Below are 21,997 nucleotides of genomic sequence, written 5' to 3'. Positions count from 1 at the left end.
TAATCCTTTCTATCGTAAACAACAACATTCGCGTTTCACAAGTTTATAGTTATAGTTATAGTACATTATTGGTTTATTCCATTCACTCAATGGTACGTTTTTATCCGGGGGTAGAGGGCCCTCCCGGGAAAGTTGGTGAAAGTCAGACCGAGGGTTCAGCCTTGACAAGTAAAGCTGTCAGGCAGCTCCAACGGTGGTCATTTTTGACACCCACGCACCCCCTCGTAACACATTTTGTATAAACATTTTTCGAAATTTATATGAGTTGTAACATCTTATTAAGGACACCCACCCACCCCCTTCAGCGTTGTGACATTTGTGAATGGACCCCAATTGAATACCATACAAAAAAATAAACATTACCACCGCCGCTGACGCCGCAAAGAGGAAGAAGACTAAACAACAGATCAAAGACGAAATTTTTCTCTGATCAGATCGCCTAAATTCGGCCTATTGAAGTATTCGGGGAAACAAAATTCTAGCAAAAGCACGATACCTCAATTCAATTTCCCGAAAAATGCTGTTGTGTTGTGCATAAACGAAATTTTGTGTGTAATAAACAAAACGCAAAACGTCAAACTTTTATGTTGCGCGAGTGCTTTTTTTCGTTTTCATCATCGTGTTGTGTGTCCGCGAAAAAGATTTCAAAATATCGTGGAAAATAGCTCGCCAAAAGTAGCGAAACCTTTCTCCGCTCGAAGCATACGCCGTGTTGGTGCGGAACGCCGATTTGCCTCACCGGGAATCAATGTCCGACTGCGAGGAATCGCTGGAGAGTCGACTTGCGAAATTTCGTCTCGATAGGGTAAGTTGGTGGAGGGGGTGGAAAGAGGGTTGTTGATGGGCAGCCACCCACACTAATACCACTGAATGAGAGAGTTGTAAACATAAACATAAACCATGTGCATGCGATTAGGGGATGATGGGGTTTGAGTGTTACCATCTGACTGAATTTCGAAGCCAGAGGGAAATACAAATTAAATCTCGCACAACTTATGATCTCGCCCTAAAAGCCAATGGTAACCGAGGAAAAATTTGTTGTTTCTACAATTTGCATAAGTTTCTACAATCATTTATCATACCTTGTAGGAATTGACACAACAGGACTCAGCGGTCGGAGGTGCCGTGCAGGTTGATATGAATCGTAGTCCCTTTGGCGGGGATGGAGGAAACGGTGGCGGTAGATTTCATGGCCGTGGCCATCGAGGGGGAAAACATGGAAGAGGAGGATTTCACGGGGATCGCGATGAACCTTGGCGAGGTGGGAAGAAATTGCGACGGGATAAGGTACAGGAAAGGATGGCCTATGAGAATGGGGAAGGTGGAGCTGGTGCGAACCGGTTCAAGAGGTTTGGTGATGCGCGGGATGACGAAGTTGTTACCGGAGGAGATGAAAGGCCACCGCCAGGGCTGCGTGGGAAAGCTCTAGGTCTGTTCTACCGGGATAGACAAACCAGGAAGAAAAAGGAGAAAGAGAAGCGAAAGGCGGTGGACATCACCATCCCTCAGTGGCAGATTCAGGAAATTCGGACACAACTTAAGCTGCCGGATGGACAAGGGAGTGTCGACTTTTTCAAGCACTTCATCCATAACGAAGACATCAATTCTCCCTTTAGGAATGAGTATCTAAGGGTTATCAACAAAAATCTGGAGCAAATTTTGAAGGAGGAATCCCTGAAGAACGAAGTTCCTCAGGATGATTCACAAGTCGAGTGGAAGCAATCAACGAACGATAGGTTCTACGAGGAATGCCTAAAGAAAGAATATTTGGGTGAAATGAAGAGTTTTCGGGAGAAACTACCCGCATTCGGATCAAAACAAAATATTCTGGAGATGATTGATGCTCATCAGGTGATCCTGGTCAAAGGTGAAACAGGAAGCGGAAAGACCACCCAAATTCCGCAATACATTCTGGACCAAGCTATGCTGCAGGGCAGGGGATCCGAGTGTAGAATCATTTGCACACAACCGCGGAGAATTTCGGCGATTACGCTTTCCGAGAGAGTGGCTGCCGAACGCGGTGAGAATCTAGGCAAGTCCGTAGGATACCAAATTCGTCTGGACTCCAAGAAGCCTCGCAACGAAGGAGCCAGCATAACGTTCTGTACGACGGGAATCGTTCTTTCGATAATGCAGAGCGATCCATGCTTAAAGGATTATTCTCATTTGATCCTGGATGAAATTCACGAACGAGACGTCATAACGGATCTGCTGCTGGGAATCACAAAAATGATTCTTCCGTACAGGAGGGATCTAAAGATTATCCTAATGAGTGCCACCCTGACTGCGGACACATTTTCCGACTATTTCAACAACTGCCCGATGGTAGAAATTCCGGGTCTGACGTTTCCCGTGCAGGAGTTCTATCTGGAAGATGTTGTAGCCGAGCTAAACTTCCACCATTTCGAAGGTCAACAGGTTAAAAGAAACTACCGCAGCCGCGATCACTACAATATGCAGTTCTTCGACATGATCGATCCGTACCTACCGGAACTCCGTGCGCATTATTCCGCTCAAGTTTTGCGAACGATCAGCAGTCCGCAAAGCGAAACCTGCCAGAATGATCTCATAGTCGAACTCATTTGCCATATCACATATTCTAAACCAGAAGGAGCGATCCTTGTGTTCCTCCCGAGCCTAGCTCAAATAACGGAAGTTCACAAACTTCTCACCAGTCATCGTCGATTGTCACAGATGTCGACGCTAATCTACCCGTTGCATTCAAAAGTTCCTCAACTCGACCAGAAAGCGGTGTTCTCCCGTCCCAGACCAGGCACCCGAAAAGTGATCCTCGCAACAAACATCGCCGAAACGTCCATCACGATCGATGACGTGGTCTACGTTATAAACGCTGGCAGACATAAGATCAACATGTACGAGGATGGCATCTCGTCTCTTCGTGACGAATGGATCTCAATTTCCAACGAAATCCAACGGAAAGGTCGAGCTGGCCGCGTTCAACCGGGCGTCTGCTATCATCTGTATACCAGAGCTCGCCGGAATGTCCTGCTGCAAAACACCCCACCGGAAATCCTCCGAGTAGCATTGGACGAAGTAATTCTGCATATCAAAATCCTTGCTCTGGGAGACGCCCGCCGATTCCTGGAAAAACTACTCGATCGTCCCTCTGATGCGGTTATCGAAGAATCTCTAGAACTCCTGAATCGCCTCAACGCCATCGATGACAACGAAACGCTAACTCCGCTAGGGTACCACCTCGCACGTCTCCCGATGGATCCTCGAACCGGAAAAATGGTTCTCCTCTCCAGTATCTTCAGCTGTACCGACCCGATCACCTCAATAGCGGCAAGTCTTTCGTTCAAAGATGCCTTCTACAAGCCCTTTGGCAAGGAAAAAGAAGTGGATCGCGTCCGGCGGCGATTCGCCGAAGGCTTCCACAGTGACCACCTGATGCTGGCCAATGTCATCCATCAGTGGAGCCAACTCTCCTATCGCGAACTTCCCGACTTTGCCCGCCGAAACTTCCTCAACCAAACCACTCTCAATCAACTCTGCAGCATGAAGGCGCAATTTTGCGAATATTTCCACGCGGCCAAGTTCCTCAACCATGCCCAGCCGGAAGCCCACAGCAACAATCACAACTCCGGCAACGACAAACTGCTGACGGCGATCGTCGGCGCCGGACTGTATCCGAATGTGGCCTTCGTCCGGAAGGTCATTCGCAATCGACACAACGCGGATGGGCGGGCGATTCTCGCCATCGAAGGACAAGGACGGGCCACGATCCATCCGTCGTCCGTGAACAGCACCCTGGGGAATTACGACTCGAAGTAGGGCTACTTACCTTTTTATCCAATACCTTATCATAACTACGATTGAAAATTCTAGCTTCGTGGTTTACTACGACAAGCAGAAGATATCGGAGCTGACGATCTTCGACACGACGGTGGTCAATCCATTTCCGTTGTTCTTCTTCGGAGATAATCACGTGGAAACTCATGAGGGATTCGAGCTGATTTCAATCGCTGGACATTATTGGTAAGTCGTGCACTTAGTTTTCGCGTAATTCAGTAATTGATTGAGATCATTGTACAGCTTAAAATGCAACAAGGAAACCTACCGACTGATTCAGGATTTGCGTGGAGGCTTCAACTTGTTCCTTCAGAAGAAAATCTGCGAGCCATCGCCGGTCGATTGGTCATCGGAGGAAGGGACTCTTTTGCGGTATGTAGTAGAGACAGTCAGCAGCTTCTGAATGTTCCTGCTTAATTTATTAACCTTTCATTTCAGAGCCATAATCGAACTGATTACAATCGATGGAAAGTTTGAAGATGACTTCGACGATAACGACGATTCTACCAGCTCGTCATACTCTCGGTCATCCATGGCGTCGAGCCGAAGTCCTGAGTAAATTCGGACGATGATGTAAATTATTACTGAGACTCACGGATTTTTTCCACGCATTGTATTCGTATAATGTATAATATAATAGATTTGAAATCAATTTGCAAGTGTTATTTTATTCCTGATTTTTTTTCAAATTATCGAATATCTCCACAAATGATTTAAATTTTTTTTTTCAAATCAAAACCGATTGTAGCAATTGATTTTACATAATACTTAAGTCAGATATTTGATGTGAACATCAACATTATTATTATTACATATTTGCTTTATCATAGTGGCTCTGCGCCCTTGGCGAGTTGACGAATCTCTTGACCATCAACAATGAAATATCGCCATATTCTGAAAATTCATCGTTTCAACAATAATAAACTGCAAGCTCAAAATATTGTAACATTATAAAACTAAAAGACACGATTGAGTTGTTTTCTCAACAAATATTATAGGGAGACTTACGGCTTCGGCACCATTGGACTATTATCGGCAACCAAATTACCAACGCCAAATACACAATATTCTTCTATCAAAACACGCCAATGAAAACATTCAGATGATTCTTCGTTCTGTCAGCTACCGGCTGACGAGATTTCCGAGACGAAACAAACAGTTTCGCCAATTCAAATGAACACGTCTCAAAATGCGACTGATATGAAGCTGCCGAACAGATTCGCCTGCAGCACTTATGGGAAAGTTGCCAAAGTGAATAGGCCAGAATAAGTGGATGAACTTGTCATTCATTTTTGTGTCTGAGAATTACAAAATCTACTTTTTCTCTGACATAAATTCACTCTAGGTGAACCACTTCCCCTGGCCTATGAGGTCAATAGTCACACTGACAAGAGATGTTCGCATTTTTGTGAAACGTCTCCAAACCCCTATTCTTGTTCACGTTCGAATGCTCTTTCGATCGAAAACCATTTTGCATACCCGTTTACGCCAGCAAAATCAAGTGGGCCGTGGATTCAAACGAATAGGATTCGATCGAAAGTTGGATCCGCCGTAAACAAGAATAGGGGTGTTTAACAAGTCTGTCGGTGTAAATCGATAGAGGATTGAGCAGCGCATAAATGTAAACAAACAAGTAATTTGTCTGCTGATGTCCGAGAAAATTACAAAAGAAGCGCGGCATCGGCTTAGACTGCCGAGAATACGTGAGTTCCCCTACGTAGAGTTAGTTTGCTGTGCATAATAAGGTACAATGTGGCTCCATAATTAGGACAATTCATGTATATAGCGTGCATAATTATTTTGAAATTAGACAAATGCAGCAAAAGGACAAACAAATAATCCACCAGTTTCTCAACCATTTAGTATTCAGTAAGAATCAATCGTGCCTCTAACACAATATCCTTCCCATGATAACTGTGGGGATTTAGAGGTATATTCGGTCTCTACTAACAATAGTTGTCTAACTAACATTCCTTCCCTTCTCCGATGTCCGCGTGGACATTGGGCGTGGCCGGTGCCATTATTGACTTTTGAACTTTGAAGTCTCGATTTGTGCAACTTCGATTGTTGTGGTCAATCACGGAGTGCAACTACGAAGCGGTCATCCATGCTCTTGCTTATGCTCATGCTTATTCTTGTTACAGTGACCGGCGAAAAGAAAAAGATCATTTTACCGTTTCCCAAACAAAATGACCAAGTTTGGTGACTTGGATTTTGGCTCCTACAGCTCCGATTGGGCTAACTTGAAATTTTGAAAAATTCACAGCATTTTGATCACCCACTTTCAGGGTGACCAGCGCACCGGGAAAAAAGGGAAAAAGTCGAGAGTTCAAAATCACCGGGAGAAAACCGGGAAATATACGGGAGTTTCAATGGCCACCAGGAAATGTGTACATACCAGATATTGTTCCAAACAACACAATACCTAAACGACACACTTAATCGTAGAATAGACCATTTCCGTGAAAAAAAATTATTTGCTCATAAGCTTTCTTTTAATTTACTGGACCATTTCTCCAAAGGAACTTATATGTTTTGAAGCCTCTAACTATTGAAAAACAACGAAAAACTGGCGGCACACTAGTTCACCCCACGGTCTTCTTATATTATATCTCTCCGATGTTTTAAGGAACCCCCTTTTTCCCTATGAATTTATCTTCACGTTGTGGTGAATTTTGATCAGCTGTTCCTCTGTGGTCTACACTTTGTTGTTCTTCAAATGTGTGCATGGTGACGTCACGAAAACTAACGCTATCTCTGTTGCTCTTTCATTATGGTCAACTAACTATCCTGCTCTTTGACATTCCCTGCAGGGATTGTTTACATTTTGTTATAAGGAGTCATTCACTGCAAGAATCGTTGACATTATTTTTATTTGAAGTTTGGAGGTTATGTCTAGTAACATCTATCTCCTCCTATTATGACACTTCCACAGTGGCTGGAATCCCCACATCCATCCCGGAATCCATATTGTTTGTGCTTCGAAACTTCTATATTAACGAAGTTCTTCAACGAAGCCATAAATTTTATTGCGCCGGCATACATATTTCCGCGTTTTTGTTTTTATCAAACATTTGCCATCATCATAGTTCTTCTACACAATTTGATGGTGGAAGAGAACCAACACGAGAAAATCCTTCACGACCAAGATCCTTCAGATCCGTCGCATGTAGCTGCTGTGGTGTTCCGGTTGAATGGTTCTCAACAATGGTCCTGCTTTCTCCTGGTTTTGTGGCCAGAGGAAAAATTACGACGAAAATTTCACTGCGTGTTAGTATATCGTTTTTGGATCTGTTTGATCACAATTCGGAAGAGTTCCCGTTGCGAGGTTGCAATAGTTCCTCGATTGGTATCTGATCCGGAGATCCCCTGGGTATCTATTACAACAATATGCTACCGCACAGTAAAATCTTCGCCGCTATATTCCGCCGGTCGCAGAACCGGAAACGAGCAGGACTCTTCTCGGAATCCATTTCGAGGAATACTCGCGTAACTTTTCAAAACGTCCTAAGTAACAAATAGAAACAATTCGAGCTTTTCATTACAAAGCATTCGTTTTGCACCACTTTACATCAAATTAGAGCACTCATATTGATACATATACTATAAAATAATCTATTAAAAGCTTGAAAAAATGACCAATGTTCAAATCTGCATCGCATTTTACCAATTGTTACTTTGGACCTTTGATCAGAGAATCAACCATAAGTCCTAAGTAACACCATGATCAAACACGTTACTTAGGACATTCCTCAAAAAGCTTTGGCGTATAGTTCAAATGCCAGAATGATGTGTGCAAACGTGTCTAAGACACTGTTTATAAGTGCAAAAGGTCACATTGATAGTTTATCAATCAACTTATTCGATATTCTCAGAGCAGCACTGCATTCCAAAATTGTGAACGCTCAAGTAACCAAAGAAGAATGAAGTACGTAAAACTGTATGTTGGTCGTTTGCCAAAATATTGTTTTACGTGTTCTACTGGATTGGATCGACATTTTCTCAGCTTACACTCCTCTCTTCACATAGTTTACGTATTGAGTGCAAACTAGGGGAATGAAATTGTACAAACTGGTGGCATTGTATCGATCCGATTCAGATCCAGTGATGACTAAGCATGTGATTCCCAGTAGCAGCACGACATTCGTGAATATGGCTTTGGAATATAGTTCAAGAAGTGCTTAGAAATATAGAATGCCACAATAACTATTGCTCAATCATTTTAGTCGATATTTTCAGAGTCACACTGCCCCGCAATATTGAGTATGTTCAAGGAACAAAAAAAGAATGAGGTACACAAAACTGTATTTTGGTCTTTATGCCAAATAATGTTTTACGCTTTCGCGAGAGACCCCTACACCAGGTCCGTCCCCCCCTCATCCAGATATGTTAAATGGCCAAAAATCAAAATCAAATGCTTCAAATTAAGCAATATTTATGAATTTCTTATGATGGATGAGTAGAAGAATCATTCAATGTCGAAAAATCTGCCAAATCTCTTGACATATTTTTCATTTCCTCGCATTCCTTAGCGTGCTGATCATTTTCACTGTTATGGTAATAAGCACTTGGTCCACTCTGACTGCATACTTTTATCGATTTTTATTGATCATCCAAAGTAAATTCATTACATATCTCTCGCAGTTTACAACATTCATCAGATCTGATCAAAGCGAAATGAAGGTAAGGTAATTTCGCATCTAATAAAAGAATAATCCTATTTTCCCAAGTTTTGTACTTGGTCCCCTCTGACTTAATGCCGACCATATGAATTCAAGGATGGCGCAGATGGCAAGGTATACCGCTGACGATGAGAAGGTCTCGAGTTTGCATCTTGTATTCAGGTAATTATTAAAAGTGGTTATTAATTCATGGTTAAAGTATACACTGCATTTGATGTATACAGTATTAGCGGTTTTTAGTCATTTATTTGTTTTCAGTTAATTTTGTGGCAGTTGAATAAAAGCTGAGATAAATGCTTATAATGCGATTTTGATGTTGTAGAATAAAGTCAATATACAACGACACGCTTCATAACTTTTCCAAATTTGTGTGAACAACGCCTGAACAAAGGCTTCACATGGAAATAATTAAAATGTTGTTAAACATGATGCTGAATAAAACTGCAATAATGTTGTTTGTTAAATTAGCGTTGTTAAATCATCAATCTTTATTAGGCTAAGTGAAAACTGAATAAACATCACTGCAATTTATGATTACACACTTAAACAGAGTATGCGAGTTCGGTAAATAAAATCACCGAAACCAATCGGTAATTCACGATATTACCGATGTTTCGGTAACCAAGCAGTTTTTGACAGCGCGCCAAAAACAAAATTACCGAACTACGGTGAACTGTAGAAGATCTGTCAAAAAAATTACCGAAAGATCTGTGAATCGTTAGTATTACCGAAAACTGTAAAATATTTTACTGAAGTTTCGGTAAACGGACTATTAGTTTACCGAATTCTGTAATTTGGCTGAATGACAGCATGAATTCATCTTGAATGTTTTTGTTTCCCCGTTGCAACGAATCTCTGTGGTGTATCGCTGAACGATTATTCTCAGCATCCGATAGATTTTAGGAACACTTCGTTATGATTAAGGTGAGTAATATGAACCGAATGTTTTATCTATCATCTAACATAATTACATATTTGCAGTCCAGCCATCAGCCTCCGCTGCTCTCTCGTTGTTCCCGGCGCTTCGAACCATATGTGGAAACTGCAATGTGACATCACACCCGACGTATTTTTTGTTGTTTCATCAAAATATTATGCTGGATCCGGTAATATATTCCTCAATATTTATAAAAACCAATTACTAATAAAAAAGGCCGTGATCTAAAATTGTCAACGTTGTTCTTTTTTGTCCAAAAATTGGGTTCCGAGGAACAAAACTCGGTGCACCGTGTTTACAGTTCTTCGGTAAACGATTACCGATCAATCGGTTGTTTTGACAACTGAGATCGAAAATGCGAATTACCGATAGGTCCGTAATTTATTCGTTTACCGAACCGATTACCGACCGTTCAGCTGTTGAGATTTCGGTAAATGGATTACCGAATTCGGTGATTTGATCTAAGTGTGTACAGTCACTAAATGATAGGTAGCTAATAATTTCGCCAGATTTGCTTGAACAATGTGTGCGTAGCAGCTGCAAAGTAATATAATACCCAAGAAACATTAGTAGCTGAATAATAGTTTATTCAGCTGAAATACGCTTAAAAGTCATTTGTTCAACTCTTATTCAGCAAAAATGTTTGTTGGGTAAGCAATTATACAGTATGTAGTTGTGAAAAATTGCTTAATAAATGATTATAAAATAGGCAAATGTTTCTTGGGTAGATCTTGATGGTTCCCGTAGTAATGAAAATGTCACTTTTTAGATCACACTTGCATATGGCATACAGCACGAGGTATTATTTCGGGAATTTCGATATTACGCGTTGCAAGAAAAAATTCGATTCCTGGAAAATCAGATTGCTTTGAAAAGGAAATTTTCCTGGCTTTCAATCTTAGCAAACTATGCTCGTCGTTAGGTGCAATTGACTGTTTGCAATGGTATGACGTTTCCCAATTATCTCGACATCAATGAAGCGGTCTTTTGTCTAATATTCATAGCTTTTTTACTACAATCAAAACTAGGCCAAAGTGCATGTTATGCCTATCTCACTAAAGCAGCTCGATGTGGATAACCATTTTTCCGCTCGAACAACTTGTTTCGAAAGATTCCTTTGAGTTTTGGAAAAAAAAGAATTCAAAATCATATCCTTGATTTTTCGGTATTTTTAGACCCGCTGTTTCCAATACCAAGCATATATTGTCACACTTTCGTAGACCGGACCCTTAACGTCTTAATCACATGTTCCTAAAGAGAAACAGCTTCTGAAGCCGTATTGAAATTATTGAGCCCGACTTTTCTTATTCTTAATATGAATTGTCTAGCGAAAAGTGATCAAATGGGACCAAACTATTCAAACAATATTGTTGCTCACAGGGTACGCTATATTTAGTTGATAAAATGTTTTGGTGACTTGAAAATTCTTTATCAATAATGAAGAGACTATAACAAATCAAAATGACATAGTTATGTGCAAATATTGGGCAAATATTATGACCGATTGAATGAGTTGATTGCTTTTCTCATAGTAATTCTCATATAAATTTTGAAGGGCTTGTTCAATCTCAGTTTTCATCCGAATGAGCTCTAATTTTGGGAGCACACTCATAATTTGATTTAGGATCGAATGAGTGGTGTGGAGCAAAAACGATTTTTTGAACCACTCTAATAGTTTCGGTTTCCTTCTGGGTGGAACGAGCAGCTTCACCGAGAAATTTTATTTTTCCAAACCGCTCTGATTTCGTTCAAAATCACAGACATATAGACATAACAGATCAATTAAAAACATAGTCTAATCCAGTGAATCAAATGTTCATCAAAATAGACGAAAAATAAACAACAAACAACAACAACAACTGTTCAAGTGATGATAAACTGATGTTGCGGAATAAAATTGTTGCAACAAGAATAGGAGATGACAATGTCTTTGTTGCCGCGCGTTGGGTGACAATTGATTCACTGGTCTAATCCTAAAATAATTATTTTTGCCTAAGGGAAACCAAATACAGCTCGTCACATATATGTGTTTCAAAATACGAATTAGACGAGAATAACTGAATAAAAAAGCCTCAAAAGGAGCATATTGGAACATTCTCTCTACCACACGCCATTCATTCTCATTCGACAGTATCACTACGGGTAGTCCACCTACATTATGAGTAAGTAGGGTACGAGCACTAGTTCGGAACATCTAAGCTTCACGTTGGCATGTAGATTTTCCTCAATCAAATTTGTCTGATACTGTGGATTGAAATGCATATCTATAGGACTAGCATTGCTGATTGATCCACACTTATATTATTTCATCGACCACAGCAAAAGGATTCGCCAAGGACTCCATAGCTAAGCAATTTTCAATACCCAATATCGGTACTATTTGTACTAAATCAAACCAAATCTTTTACCGAGATCTTGGCAAAAGTTTTCGAGATTTGGTTTACATTTACCGATATCTCGATAAAAGTTTCACCAAGCTCACTGTAACAGTTTTACCGAGATTCGGAAAATAATTACCGAAGTCTCAGATGCTGGATTCTTGGCAATCCGTTTACTAATATAGATTTCTAAATTTAAGTGTATATGCATCCAATAGCTTCAAGAAAGCCTCTATGGCTAATGAAACAACGATGCCGGCAATAGGATACGTCACCCTATGAACAATCAAAAGGACAAGAGGATTTCCGACAAGATCAGTTGCCTGATGGCAAGGCAATAATGAAAACTTGCCATATCTTAAATCCCCTCTCCCCCTCGTTTCTCAGTAAGGAGATCGTCTTTGGCGCGCTTCGAACCGACTGTGGCGACAACGAGTAGGGCATATTACAAAACCACGGTCAGAGCCACTATTCGAGCGTTTCTCCCCACGCCGCAATCTGAAATGGAAACACCACAGCGGCAGCCGGCAGAGAACCCAGAAGTAAGTAAGTGAAATCCTAAATTGTTTTTCTATTAGTCATGGATTAGTTTAATCCAGAGAAAATAAATTTTTATTTCCTCCCACCACGCTGCTGCTGACGCTGAGGCGATGTGGAGGAAGATTGCCAAAAGCAAACGCATGCGTTCGTCAACGTCGCCCGAAGTGCCAAGAAGCCAAGAATAAGCATCAACCGTTACTATCAAGCTGGTATCATCTCAAGCATCAAGGAGCTACTGCTGCTGCATGCGGAGAGGATAAAATCTTGAAGTTGATTGTCCTTCCGCTGTGCCGGGCTTAAGATGTAAGTGGATGGAATGCTGGAGCTCATTTCAAATTGGGACGTGTATCGAAGTGGTTTGACTGGCGCGAAAAAAAGTGGACCCGAGTGCTACAAAGTATGGGTTCTCTCGTTTTGAAGTTATTGCTTATTTCGGTGGTGTTTTGTGATCATGGCGAAGCAATGGCACAATTCGCCCCACAAACGGATTTATCGCTATGGAAATCTATTGGACCAGAAGCCCTGTTGGAACGGTTGGATAAGCTGCTGGATGTGTGCATCGAAAATTATGAAGATCTAACAACGGATCTGCTGCTTGGCGTTGCAATTGCCAATGGTAAAACTAAGCTTGTTGTCTGCTTTTCATAGTTTCTAACGAAAATGGTAAAAAATACCTTGACAACAGATAAAAACGAACTAACGAACTTTAAAATCAGAGTTGTGTATCTCCTGGTAAACTACGCAGCGAAACAAAAATAGCATTTTACGTATCTCAAGGATCAAATTATGAGTCTTTAATAAATTAGGGGCTACTCAATCTGATGCTGCTTTCAGAAATGTTCCAGCACGTCTCAATTTTGTGCTACAGTTGCTGCGCCAAAGTGGTATAAAATACTGTTTAATAATATAAAAAATAATTAACCACTCTACCGGCAACTTCATATTTTTCCGCAATAAAAATATTCAAAACTTTAATCACTTTTCTGTTACTCGATATTTTTGCACCATTTTTTCACAAGTTCTCAAAAAATTCTAGTGTGAATATTGTTCATTGGTCAACTGGATCCTGAGATATTCCGAAATTCCTTGGGGAACCGACGCTTAGCTATAACCCATGTAAATATCTCAGGCTCCAGAATTTTTAATGTATTCGGATGTTCACTCTTCGGGAAAATACATTAATGAGATTCAGATATGAAAAATTAAGAAATTTAGTAAAGCCGTCCTTGAGTAATGAGCATGCATGTGTCTGGTACCACGCTGGCCAAATAAAAATCTTAAAAACATCATATAAATTTCAAAAATCTCCTAGAATACATAACCGATTAGTATGATTTTTTTCAGAGTAGCTCCTTATCACCTAGTTTTGTGTAACCCACATTTTGATTTTTTTTGATGAATTGACGTACCGTAAAATGGGGTGAAGTTGATCACTTTCGAGCGATTCTGTTCTATAACTCCTAGTAGAATTCATGTATTATTATCCAAATATTTTTAAACGAATTTTGACGAAATGTTCACTTAATTACAAAGACATTTATTTTAAATCAAAAAGTCAAGTTTTTGATTCCGGGGTGAAGTTGATCAATTATTGCGATAAGTTTCCTGAAATAAAGAGATATGCTATTCACTAAATTTGGGGTCACTGAATCTGGATCAAGTCCCAAAAATCTTACAACTTAATGATATATCGATTAATTTTGAATTTTAATGTTGGAAATTTCAGAACACACCACATTAAACGCCTAAAGGTATGCAATTTTCACTCAGAAAATGATTGTTTATCCACAATGCAAATTTAAAACTGTATTAACAGAACATATCTGCAATGTAAGAAATAGTTTATTTAAATGGTGTCTTTATATAGCCTTGTCAATAATCGATTGTTTGGAGAAGAACCGTTCAACAGTTCATCAAACATTTCATAAAAAATCTGTTTTTCCATGGTATAATTATCTTGAATGTCAAACCGAACTTAGGAACATCAACAGCAGCCATCAGGTAATACGACGTCACAGAAATTGTGCTAATTGAAATCAAATCATAGCTCTATTGACAGTTTATACATGTGGGTCCATGAATGATCAATAGACTGATGCAAATTTTGAAGTTTTTGCTCCCCTATGCTTAAACGATGTCAATTATGATGAAAATGATCCTCCCAAAATTTGAAGTGATTCGGAAGAAATTTGGTTGTGCACACGCTATTTGAAGTTTATATGGAGATTACTATGGAAAAGGCAAACCTTTTGTGTCCTCTAACTGCTCGTCATAATAATCTACGAAAAAGTGAACACTCTCATCTCATGTGAAAACTTCCCAGCTACAACTTTGCCGAAGATCACATTTCGATGGGATGTAAGGATAATTTGCTATTTTTGATAACAAAGTCTAAATCATGCTGGGATGATCATTCAATTACTTTCAGAGCAACACTGCTTTTTTGCTGTAGAATATAGTAGCCTGTATTACTTTGATCTATTCTTCCCGCCAGGAGCTCCAATGTTGCCTGACGAACAGTTGGTGAAGCATGCTACATGCAAACCAACTTTATGATGATGAATAACAATTTATCCTGAGGTCCAATCAAAAAGTGGTCTTGGGCAAAGTTGTAGCTGAGAAGTTTTCACATGAGATGAGGGTGTTCACTTTTCCATAAAATATGATCACGAAAAGATAGAGGGCTGAACACAAAAGATTGGCGTTTTCCATAGTAATCTCCATATAAACTTCAAATGGCGTGTGCACAGTCAAATTTCTTGCGAATCATGTCAAACTTTGGGAGGATGCTATTTACCATAATTAAAATCGTTTAAGCATAGGGGAGCAAACATTTCAAAATTTGCATCACTCTAATGATCAACTTCTCCCCACTGATCAACTACACCCCGAATTACGGTAACACAAATTAGCCGCCAAAGACATTTTATATTCTCATTTTATTCCGGTCCCCCAAGGAACATCGGAATGACAGATATCGACATAGATTCTTAAACTAGAATAGTTTTTTTTGGAACTTGTGAAAAAATGGTGCAACAGAGAAACAAAAAAGTTATCAAGGTTTGAATATTTTTGTTGCGGTAAAGCTGCCGGTAGAGGGGGTTAAAACATAAAATTTAAACATTTTAATAGTTTAATCCCCCAGTCATGCAAAATAGAACTTGAACTTTCAGGTAGGATACAGTTTGGTTCAAAATAAACGATTTTTTCAATATGCTTGCAGTCTTCATACAAATTCTTTGATTCTTCTATATGGCAAGATACAATATATTTCCAAAAGTAAATTTTGATAATCGAAAGTATCAAAAACTTCGTTGAAAAATATCCTTTAATACATAAAAAATGAGTTCTGTGGTAAATTTAGTCAATAAATCGTCATACTAACTGGTAAACTTTTAAGTTGATGCAAATTCCGGGCACTCTAATTAATATGGGAAAATTTTCATTTGAAATGCTTCCGAATTTACCGCTTGAAAGTTCTAACTTTAGAGGCTATATGATTTCCATAAATAACTATTCAAATTAGGGTTTCCCAACTAGCTTCGACGTATTTCTAACGACTGTGTTGGCTTAAATAATGGTTTTACTTTTTTCAGCTATCAGCTAAACCTTCAATTATTTTCGAGCCGACTGGAATAAATATGAAACATATATTGACTCTAATCTTGATGTTAACATTTCTTTACAAACAAAACTTGATATTGACAATGCTCTTGAAACTTTAACAAAATCCATTGTTGAAACCAGGGGCATTGCAATTCCAAAATGTGAAGTAAAATTTGAATCCGTGATTATACCGTTTTGATTCATATTACGGACACTTAAGGACTCAGGGAAATATAACCCAGCATAGAGCATACAAAATAAATCATTCTGTATGATTCCTTAGCGCTATCGAGCGTCGGAAGCCCTTTACTTTCGAACGGTGGGTGAAGAATACGCTTCCGCAACTTCAATAATTTTAAGTAAATCAAAATGTTTGGCCTTTTCATGATTCTTATTCCGGACGCTACCTCACTTTTGCCTCATATTCCGGACACTTTGATTCGAATTCCGGACATCTCATGATAACAGAGAGACATCTAAGGTAGTTGGGCATTATAAATTTTCAAAGATATTTATGGAAAAAGTTTACTAAAACGAGCCTTGAAATTGAGAGTTTTTGAACAGCAAAAATTGAAACATTTCGCGTGAAATGTTTCCCATACAAAGTAGAGTGTCCGGAATTTGAAGCTGTCCGTAATATGAATCAAAACGGTAGACGATGATCTTAAACTCTTGATCCGTCTTAAAAAATTATATGGCAGGATTTGCAGAAAGAAATCAAAAAACGTTTTTAACAATTAAGAAACAAAATTTTTGAAAATAAATTTTCTTGATTGGACCCGGGCTCTAAGCCCTTTTGGAAATTATCTAAAATTTTGAAAAAACCTCAGAAGCCAATACCGGCATTGAAAGAGGAAAACAAATTATTACTAACTAATTGCGAAAAAGCTCAAAAACTTGTTATGCAGTTTGAAAGCGCGCAAAATTTTAATTTAGGACTTACTAGTCCAATTGAAAATCAAGTAACTCAGGAGTTCGAAAATATTCTCAATCAAGAGAACATTTTCAAAAATTCTTAGGAGACTGATTTGGAAGATGTGAGAACTATCATTAAAAAATTCAAAAATATGAAAGCTCCTAGGGATGATGGAATTTTCTACATCCTCACCAAGAAACTTCCAGAAAGTAGCTTTTAATTTTTAATTGATATATTTAACAAATGTTTTAAATTAGCATATTTTCCTGACAAATGGAAAAATGCTAAGGTTGTACAATTTTTTTTTTACTTATCTCGTTTATTTGGCAGGCTCAGGCGCCGTAGGGCATAACAGAGCCGAAATCTTTTCTTTTTTTTTACATTATTTACATTTTGAAATTTGAACTTATTTTAAAAACTATGTTAGTTTGCGGAAGTTTTAAGGTTAGTGGATACATTTGTAACAGGGAAGGATAAGATTTTTTGGAATTTCTTAAGCTACTTAGACTACTAAGCTGATGAAGCTTAAAGGGACAGGATGTCCAGATCTGTAATGAAACTAAACAGAAACGGTTTGTGGGAGACACGACGAGAAGAGGACAATTTGAAGGGGAAAAAGAAAGACAGGGAACGAACACAATCAAACTCGGATATTGATACGCTTCAAAAACAGATGGATTAAATTCATATATTCTAAATCAAGGCCCGCCAACACTTCCCTGACAGGTTTCTGCTGTTTTCCTCGGATCCGGAGAGTTTCAGTCAGCTCAGATCTGACGCCACAATGCTCACCGCATCCCCACACAACATGTTCGATATCCTGGTAAGCCACGCCGCAAACACAGAGATTGCTTTCTGAGAGCCCAATACGGTGGGTATGCGCGCTTAACGAATAGTGATTGGACATAAGCCGACACATGACACGAATGAAATCACGGCTCATGCCCAACCCCTTAAACCATGGCTTTTTCGACACCTGTGGAAATATGGAATGCAGCCATCTACCCATTTCTCCGTCTCTCCATTTCTGTTGCCAGCTGATCAAGGTCTCCCGACGGGCCAATGCAAAAAATTCTTCGAAGGCGATTTGACGCTCGTTAACATCGCCTTCTTTAGCGCCTACCTTAGCCAGAGAGTCCGCTTTCTCATTGCCAGGAATGGAGCAATGCGAAGGGACCCAAGCTAGGGTAATAGTGTAAGAGCGAATTGACAAAGCACTCAATGCCTGGCGTATTCTATTCAGGAAGTACGCTGAGTGCTTCACCGGCTTCATTGACCGAACAGCCTCCAGAGAACTTAAACTGTCGGAAAAAATAAAGAAGTGCTCGGGTGGGAGAGAACTGATGTACTCTAAGGTGTAATGTATAGCTGCTAGTTCAGCAACATATACAGAACATGGCTTTTGAAGCATGAAGGAGGCGCTATGAGAAACGTTGTAAACACCGAAACCAGTGATATCATCCATTTTGAGACCCATCAGTGAAGAACTATCGGTTCTCGCTGACATGCCCGAATTTACTTGCAAACATGGGAGGAATAAACTTTGAACGAAAGTGATCTGGTAAACCATGGATATCTTGCTTCATGGACAAATCAAATACTACAGAGGAACAGTCGAATTCTAGGAAGTTATCACGATTGGTGTTAACCGAAGATGGGCTAACCTCCAGCGTCATGTACCAGTAGTACACACTCATGAAACGAGTTTGAGGGTTATGTTCAAGCAGTTTTTCGTAGTTTTCAATAACCAATGGATTGAGAACCTCACAACGGATGAGGAATCTGAGGTTGGTTGGTTGGTGAGTCGAGTTCATGCAGCCTAGCGCGATGCGAAGACAGCGGTACTGAATCCGCTGTATCTTCAGCATATGTGTTTTCGCCGCGGATTGAAAGCAAAAGCTACCGTACTCTAAGACCGACAAGATGGTTGTTTGGTACAGCTTGATCAGATCTTCCGGATGGGCTCCCCACCATGTTCCGGTTATAGTTCGCATGAAGTTGATTCGTTTTTAGCATTTCTGTGTCAGATACACAATGTGTTTCCCCCAGGTGCATTTGGCAGGTTGTACAATTTTAAAACCAGACAAAAATCCAGCAGGAGCTTCTAGCTATCGTCCGATCAGTTTACTTTCCTCCATCAGTAAACTTTTTGAAAAGGTCATTTTGAACAGAATGATGGTCCATATCAACGAAAATTCAATTTTTAGCAATGAACAGTTCGGATTCCGCCATGGACATTCGACCACTCATAAACTTTTACGTGTAACAAATTTGATCCATTTCAACAAATCGGAAGGCTATTCTACAGTGTTTGGCATGATCGTAAAATTAAAAAAACTTCAGTTTTCCAACATACATTGTTAGAATAATTGGGACCAATATTATACAATATTTTCACATCTGGCTTACCTGAGTTACCTCAGGGATGTCAAAAATTTTTGTTTGCGGATGATACAGGCCTCTCCGTTAAAGGACGAAGTCATGTGTAGTCGATTGCAAAAAAGTTTGGATATTTTTTCTTCATACTTGCAAAGAAGATTTCTCCTAATGCTTCCAAAACTCAACTAATAATATTCCCACATAAACCAAAAGCTCTTTATTTAAAACCTTCAAGTAGACATGCTGTGACGAGGGGAGGAGTTCCAATAAATTGGTCAGATAAAATTAAGTATCTAGGGTCCATACTTGATAAGAATTTAACTTTCAAAAATCAAATTGAGGGCATTCAAGCCAAATGTAATAAATATGTAAAATGTCTCTATCCTCTTATAATAGAAAATCAAAACTTTGTCTTAAGAACAAGCTTTTGGTATTCAAACAAATTTTCAGGCTAGCCATGTTGTATGCTGTACCAATATCAACCCCCTGAAGAAAGCGCTAGTTCTTGATGCCTACCACCATCTGTGTGGCGCTAGTGCTGGAGTAAACAAATTTAGGCTTTGCCCTCACCACACTCCGCGCGGAAGCGACAAATGCCGTATGAGAAAAACATTATACTATTGATAATCGTTTATTGTTGTGCCTAATAAAATGTGGCTCAATTATCTATAGCAATTACAAAAAACTGGATTAAGTAATACGCACTTAACACCAAATTGATAGGTAAAATATGAATGTCGCTTTCGAAAACGGGTGTGTCTCGTGCCTATAACGGTATTTTTGGACGAACTGTCATATCAGCACCTTCTCCAGCACCAAATTTTTGGCTTCACTCCAATTGTTCGTAGATGACAGCCGTTTCAGTCCTGTGACCAATATGGACTAGCTGTTTGTAATACCAGCAAGAAACTTCTGCAAAGAATTCAAAATGAAATTTTGAAAATGATTCTGAAGCTTCCTCCCTGGTATAGTACCAATGAGTTACATAGAATATCCAATGTTGAAACATTCGAACAAATGTCAAATAAAATAATTAATAATTTCAGGCAAAAATCGTTACAATCTTCTATTGCCACGATTAATGCGTTATATATTTAGGTTAAGTTAGGTTAAGTAAATTGAAAACGTGTTTTTTCTCATATAAGTAGGTGAAATCAACTCACCTGTAAAAAATATGAAAGGCTACAGCAAATAAAATATAATATGTTCTTAACAAAATGTTAATAAAATCTTAAATTTCTTTTACCAAATTAGTATGATAGTGTTGTCTAACACAGAACACCTAGATATAAGATTAAATGTAATGTTTGGAATGATACTAATAAAGAAATTAAAAAAAATGCATTCTTCCTTTGCAGGTCAAATGAAATCCATTCTAGCTGACGCCCGTTATGAGAACCAATCACTCGTTGAAACGCTGAAGAAGAAATGCGACTATGTGGAAAGCCGCATCAACAGCATTTTCTCTTTTCCGAGCTCCGCAAATGCTATCGGTAATGACATAAATTATCGATTATTTGATGTTAATGCTTTTACTATTCGTTTTTCCGCAGTTAGTAAACTACTGATAAATTCGAATTTTTGGAAAACGAACGATGATTCTGGGTATGATATTCTTCCACAATCGTTACTGCCCTCGGGTGGTTCAGAAGAGGCCCGATCTACGCGAAGGCCGTCTCATAGTGGCCGTCATACTTTGCACAGCTATCTGCGTGCACTGCAACTCGGTGCACCCAACGAACTGCAATCAGGTAATATGCGTTTATCAGTACAATGCTTACAAACAATTCAATGGCGATTAATTAACCTATAATATTTTATGATCGTTCCATATAAACAGACGAATGCTTATCAGAGCTACTCGTAAATGAGTCGGAAAATGAGTTCGACACGGCTGTACCAGATGGCGAATTGCTGCATCCCAAGCCGTTGCTGTTGAGTCGCGAATGTAGCAATGCAATGTCCCTTCGCAGGAAATCCTATGGTTATCATCTCACGCACAAGTAATAGCCTTACTTACAAATACACTTGAGGGGACACATCATTTTCTATAATTTTCTTCCGTAGACTACTTTTCTACCTGATCCTTGGCAAGCAACAGTTCAGCAATATCCAACAGGAGTTCTTCACGACCGCTAAGGACAAGCTCTGCGAACAGATTCTACGCGAGTCACAACTGATCGCGGATTTGGCATATCCGGAGATCTTCCGAGATTTGTTCATGGAGCAGGTGTTCCTTTGCGCTTACGTGGGATATGCCGAGTTTAGGAATCAATCGTGGCTCAGCGAAATCGTGAGCTGGCAAAACGATGCCGGATGTTTCAAGTACCGTCAGGATGCGGATCGAGAGGGTGCCAATGCGCTTACAACGGAATGTTCGACCCACATGACAGGTGTGGGAGCAGCGGTGCTGGGGTTGTTTGCTAGGTTGCAGTTGATAGGATAAGCTTGGATTTTGATATTGTGTGCCAAATCATGGTTATAGATTATGCAGTAAATATGTATGTGCAGATGTTGAATAAAGCTGCTTCCATTATTATGCCTATAACATTTTATTTTCTATTAACAAATTGCATTCCAAAATCATCTCTTTTAATGTCTTTTATTTAGTATCATTTCAAACATAACATTTTGCTCATATCGAGATGTTCTGTGGTGAGCAATAATATCATCCTAACTATGCAATTATTAACATTTTGTTTACAATTAGGGAGTCGATGCCGGTTATGGACCCTTTGCGTATTAT

At 39.4% G+C, this 21,997-nt stretch overlaps 2 protein-coding genes across 2 annotated transcripts; both read left to right on the top strand.

Moving 5' to 3' along the window:
• Positions 1-548: 548 nt before the first annotated feature.
• LOC5572061 (ATP-dependent RNA helicase DHX36) lies at positions 549-4,465 on the top strand. Its single transcript, XM_001653777.2, has 5 exons — positions 549-805; positions 1,090-3,791; positions 3,850-3,999; positions 4,057-4,185; positions 4,252-4,465. Exons 1-5 carry the CDS (start codon positions 749-751, stop codon positions 4,370-4,372), a joined length of 3,159 nt encoding a protein of 1,052 aa, XP_001653827.1. The 5' UTR covers positions 549-748; the 3' UTR covers positions 4,373-4,465.
• An 8,097-nt stretch (positions 4,466-12,562) lies between these two features.
• LOC5572062 lies at positions 12,563-21,791 on the top strand. Its single transcript, XM_001653776.2, has 5 exons — positions 12,563-12,966; positions 20,610-20,744; positions 20,805-21,002; positions 21,092-21,254; positions 21,319-21,791. Exons 1-5 carry the CDS (start codon positions 12,750-12,752, stop codon positions 21,695-21,697), a joined length of 1,092 nt encoding a protein of 363 aa, XP_001653826.2. The 5' UTR covers positions 12,563-12,749; the 3' UTR covers positions 21,698-21,791.
• Positions 21,792-21,997: the final 206 nt, after the last annotated feature.

Source organism: Aedes aegypti, chromosome 2 (assembly GCF_002204515.2).
Source record: "Aedes aegypti strain LVP_AGWG chromosome 2, AaegL5.0 Primary Assembly, whole genome shotgun sequence".
NCBI lineage: Eukaryota > Metazoa > Arthropoda > Insecta > Diptera > Culicidae > Aedes > Aedes aegypti.
The sequence above is the reverse complement of the archived record's forward strand: the minus strand, read 5'-3'. Positions and strand labels throughout refer to the sequence as shown.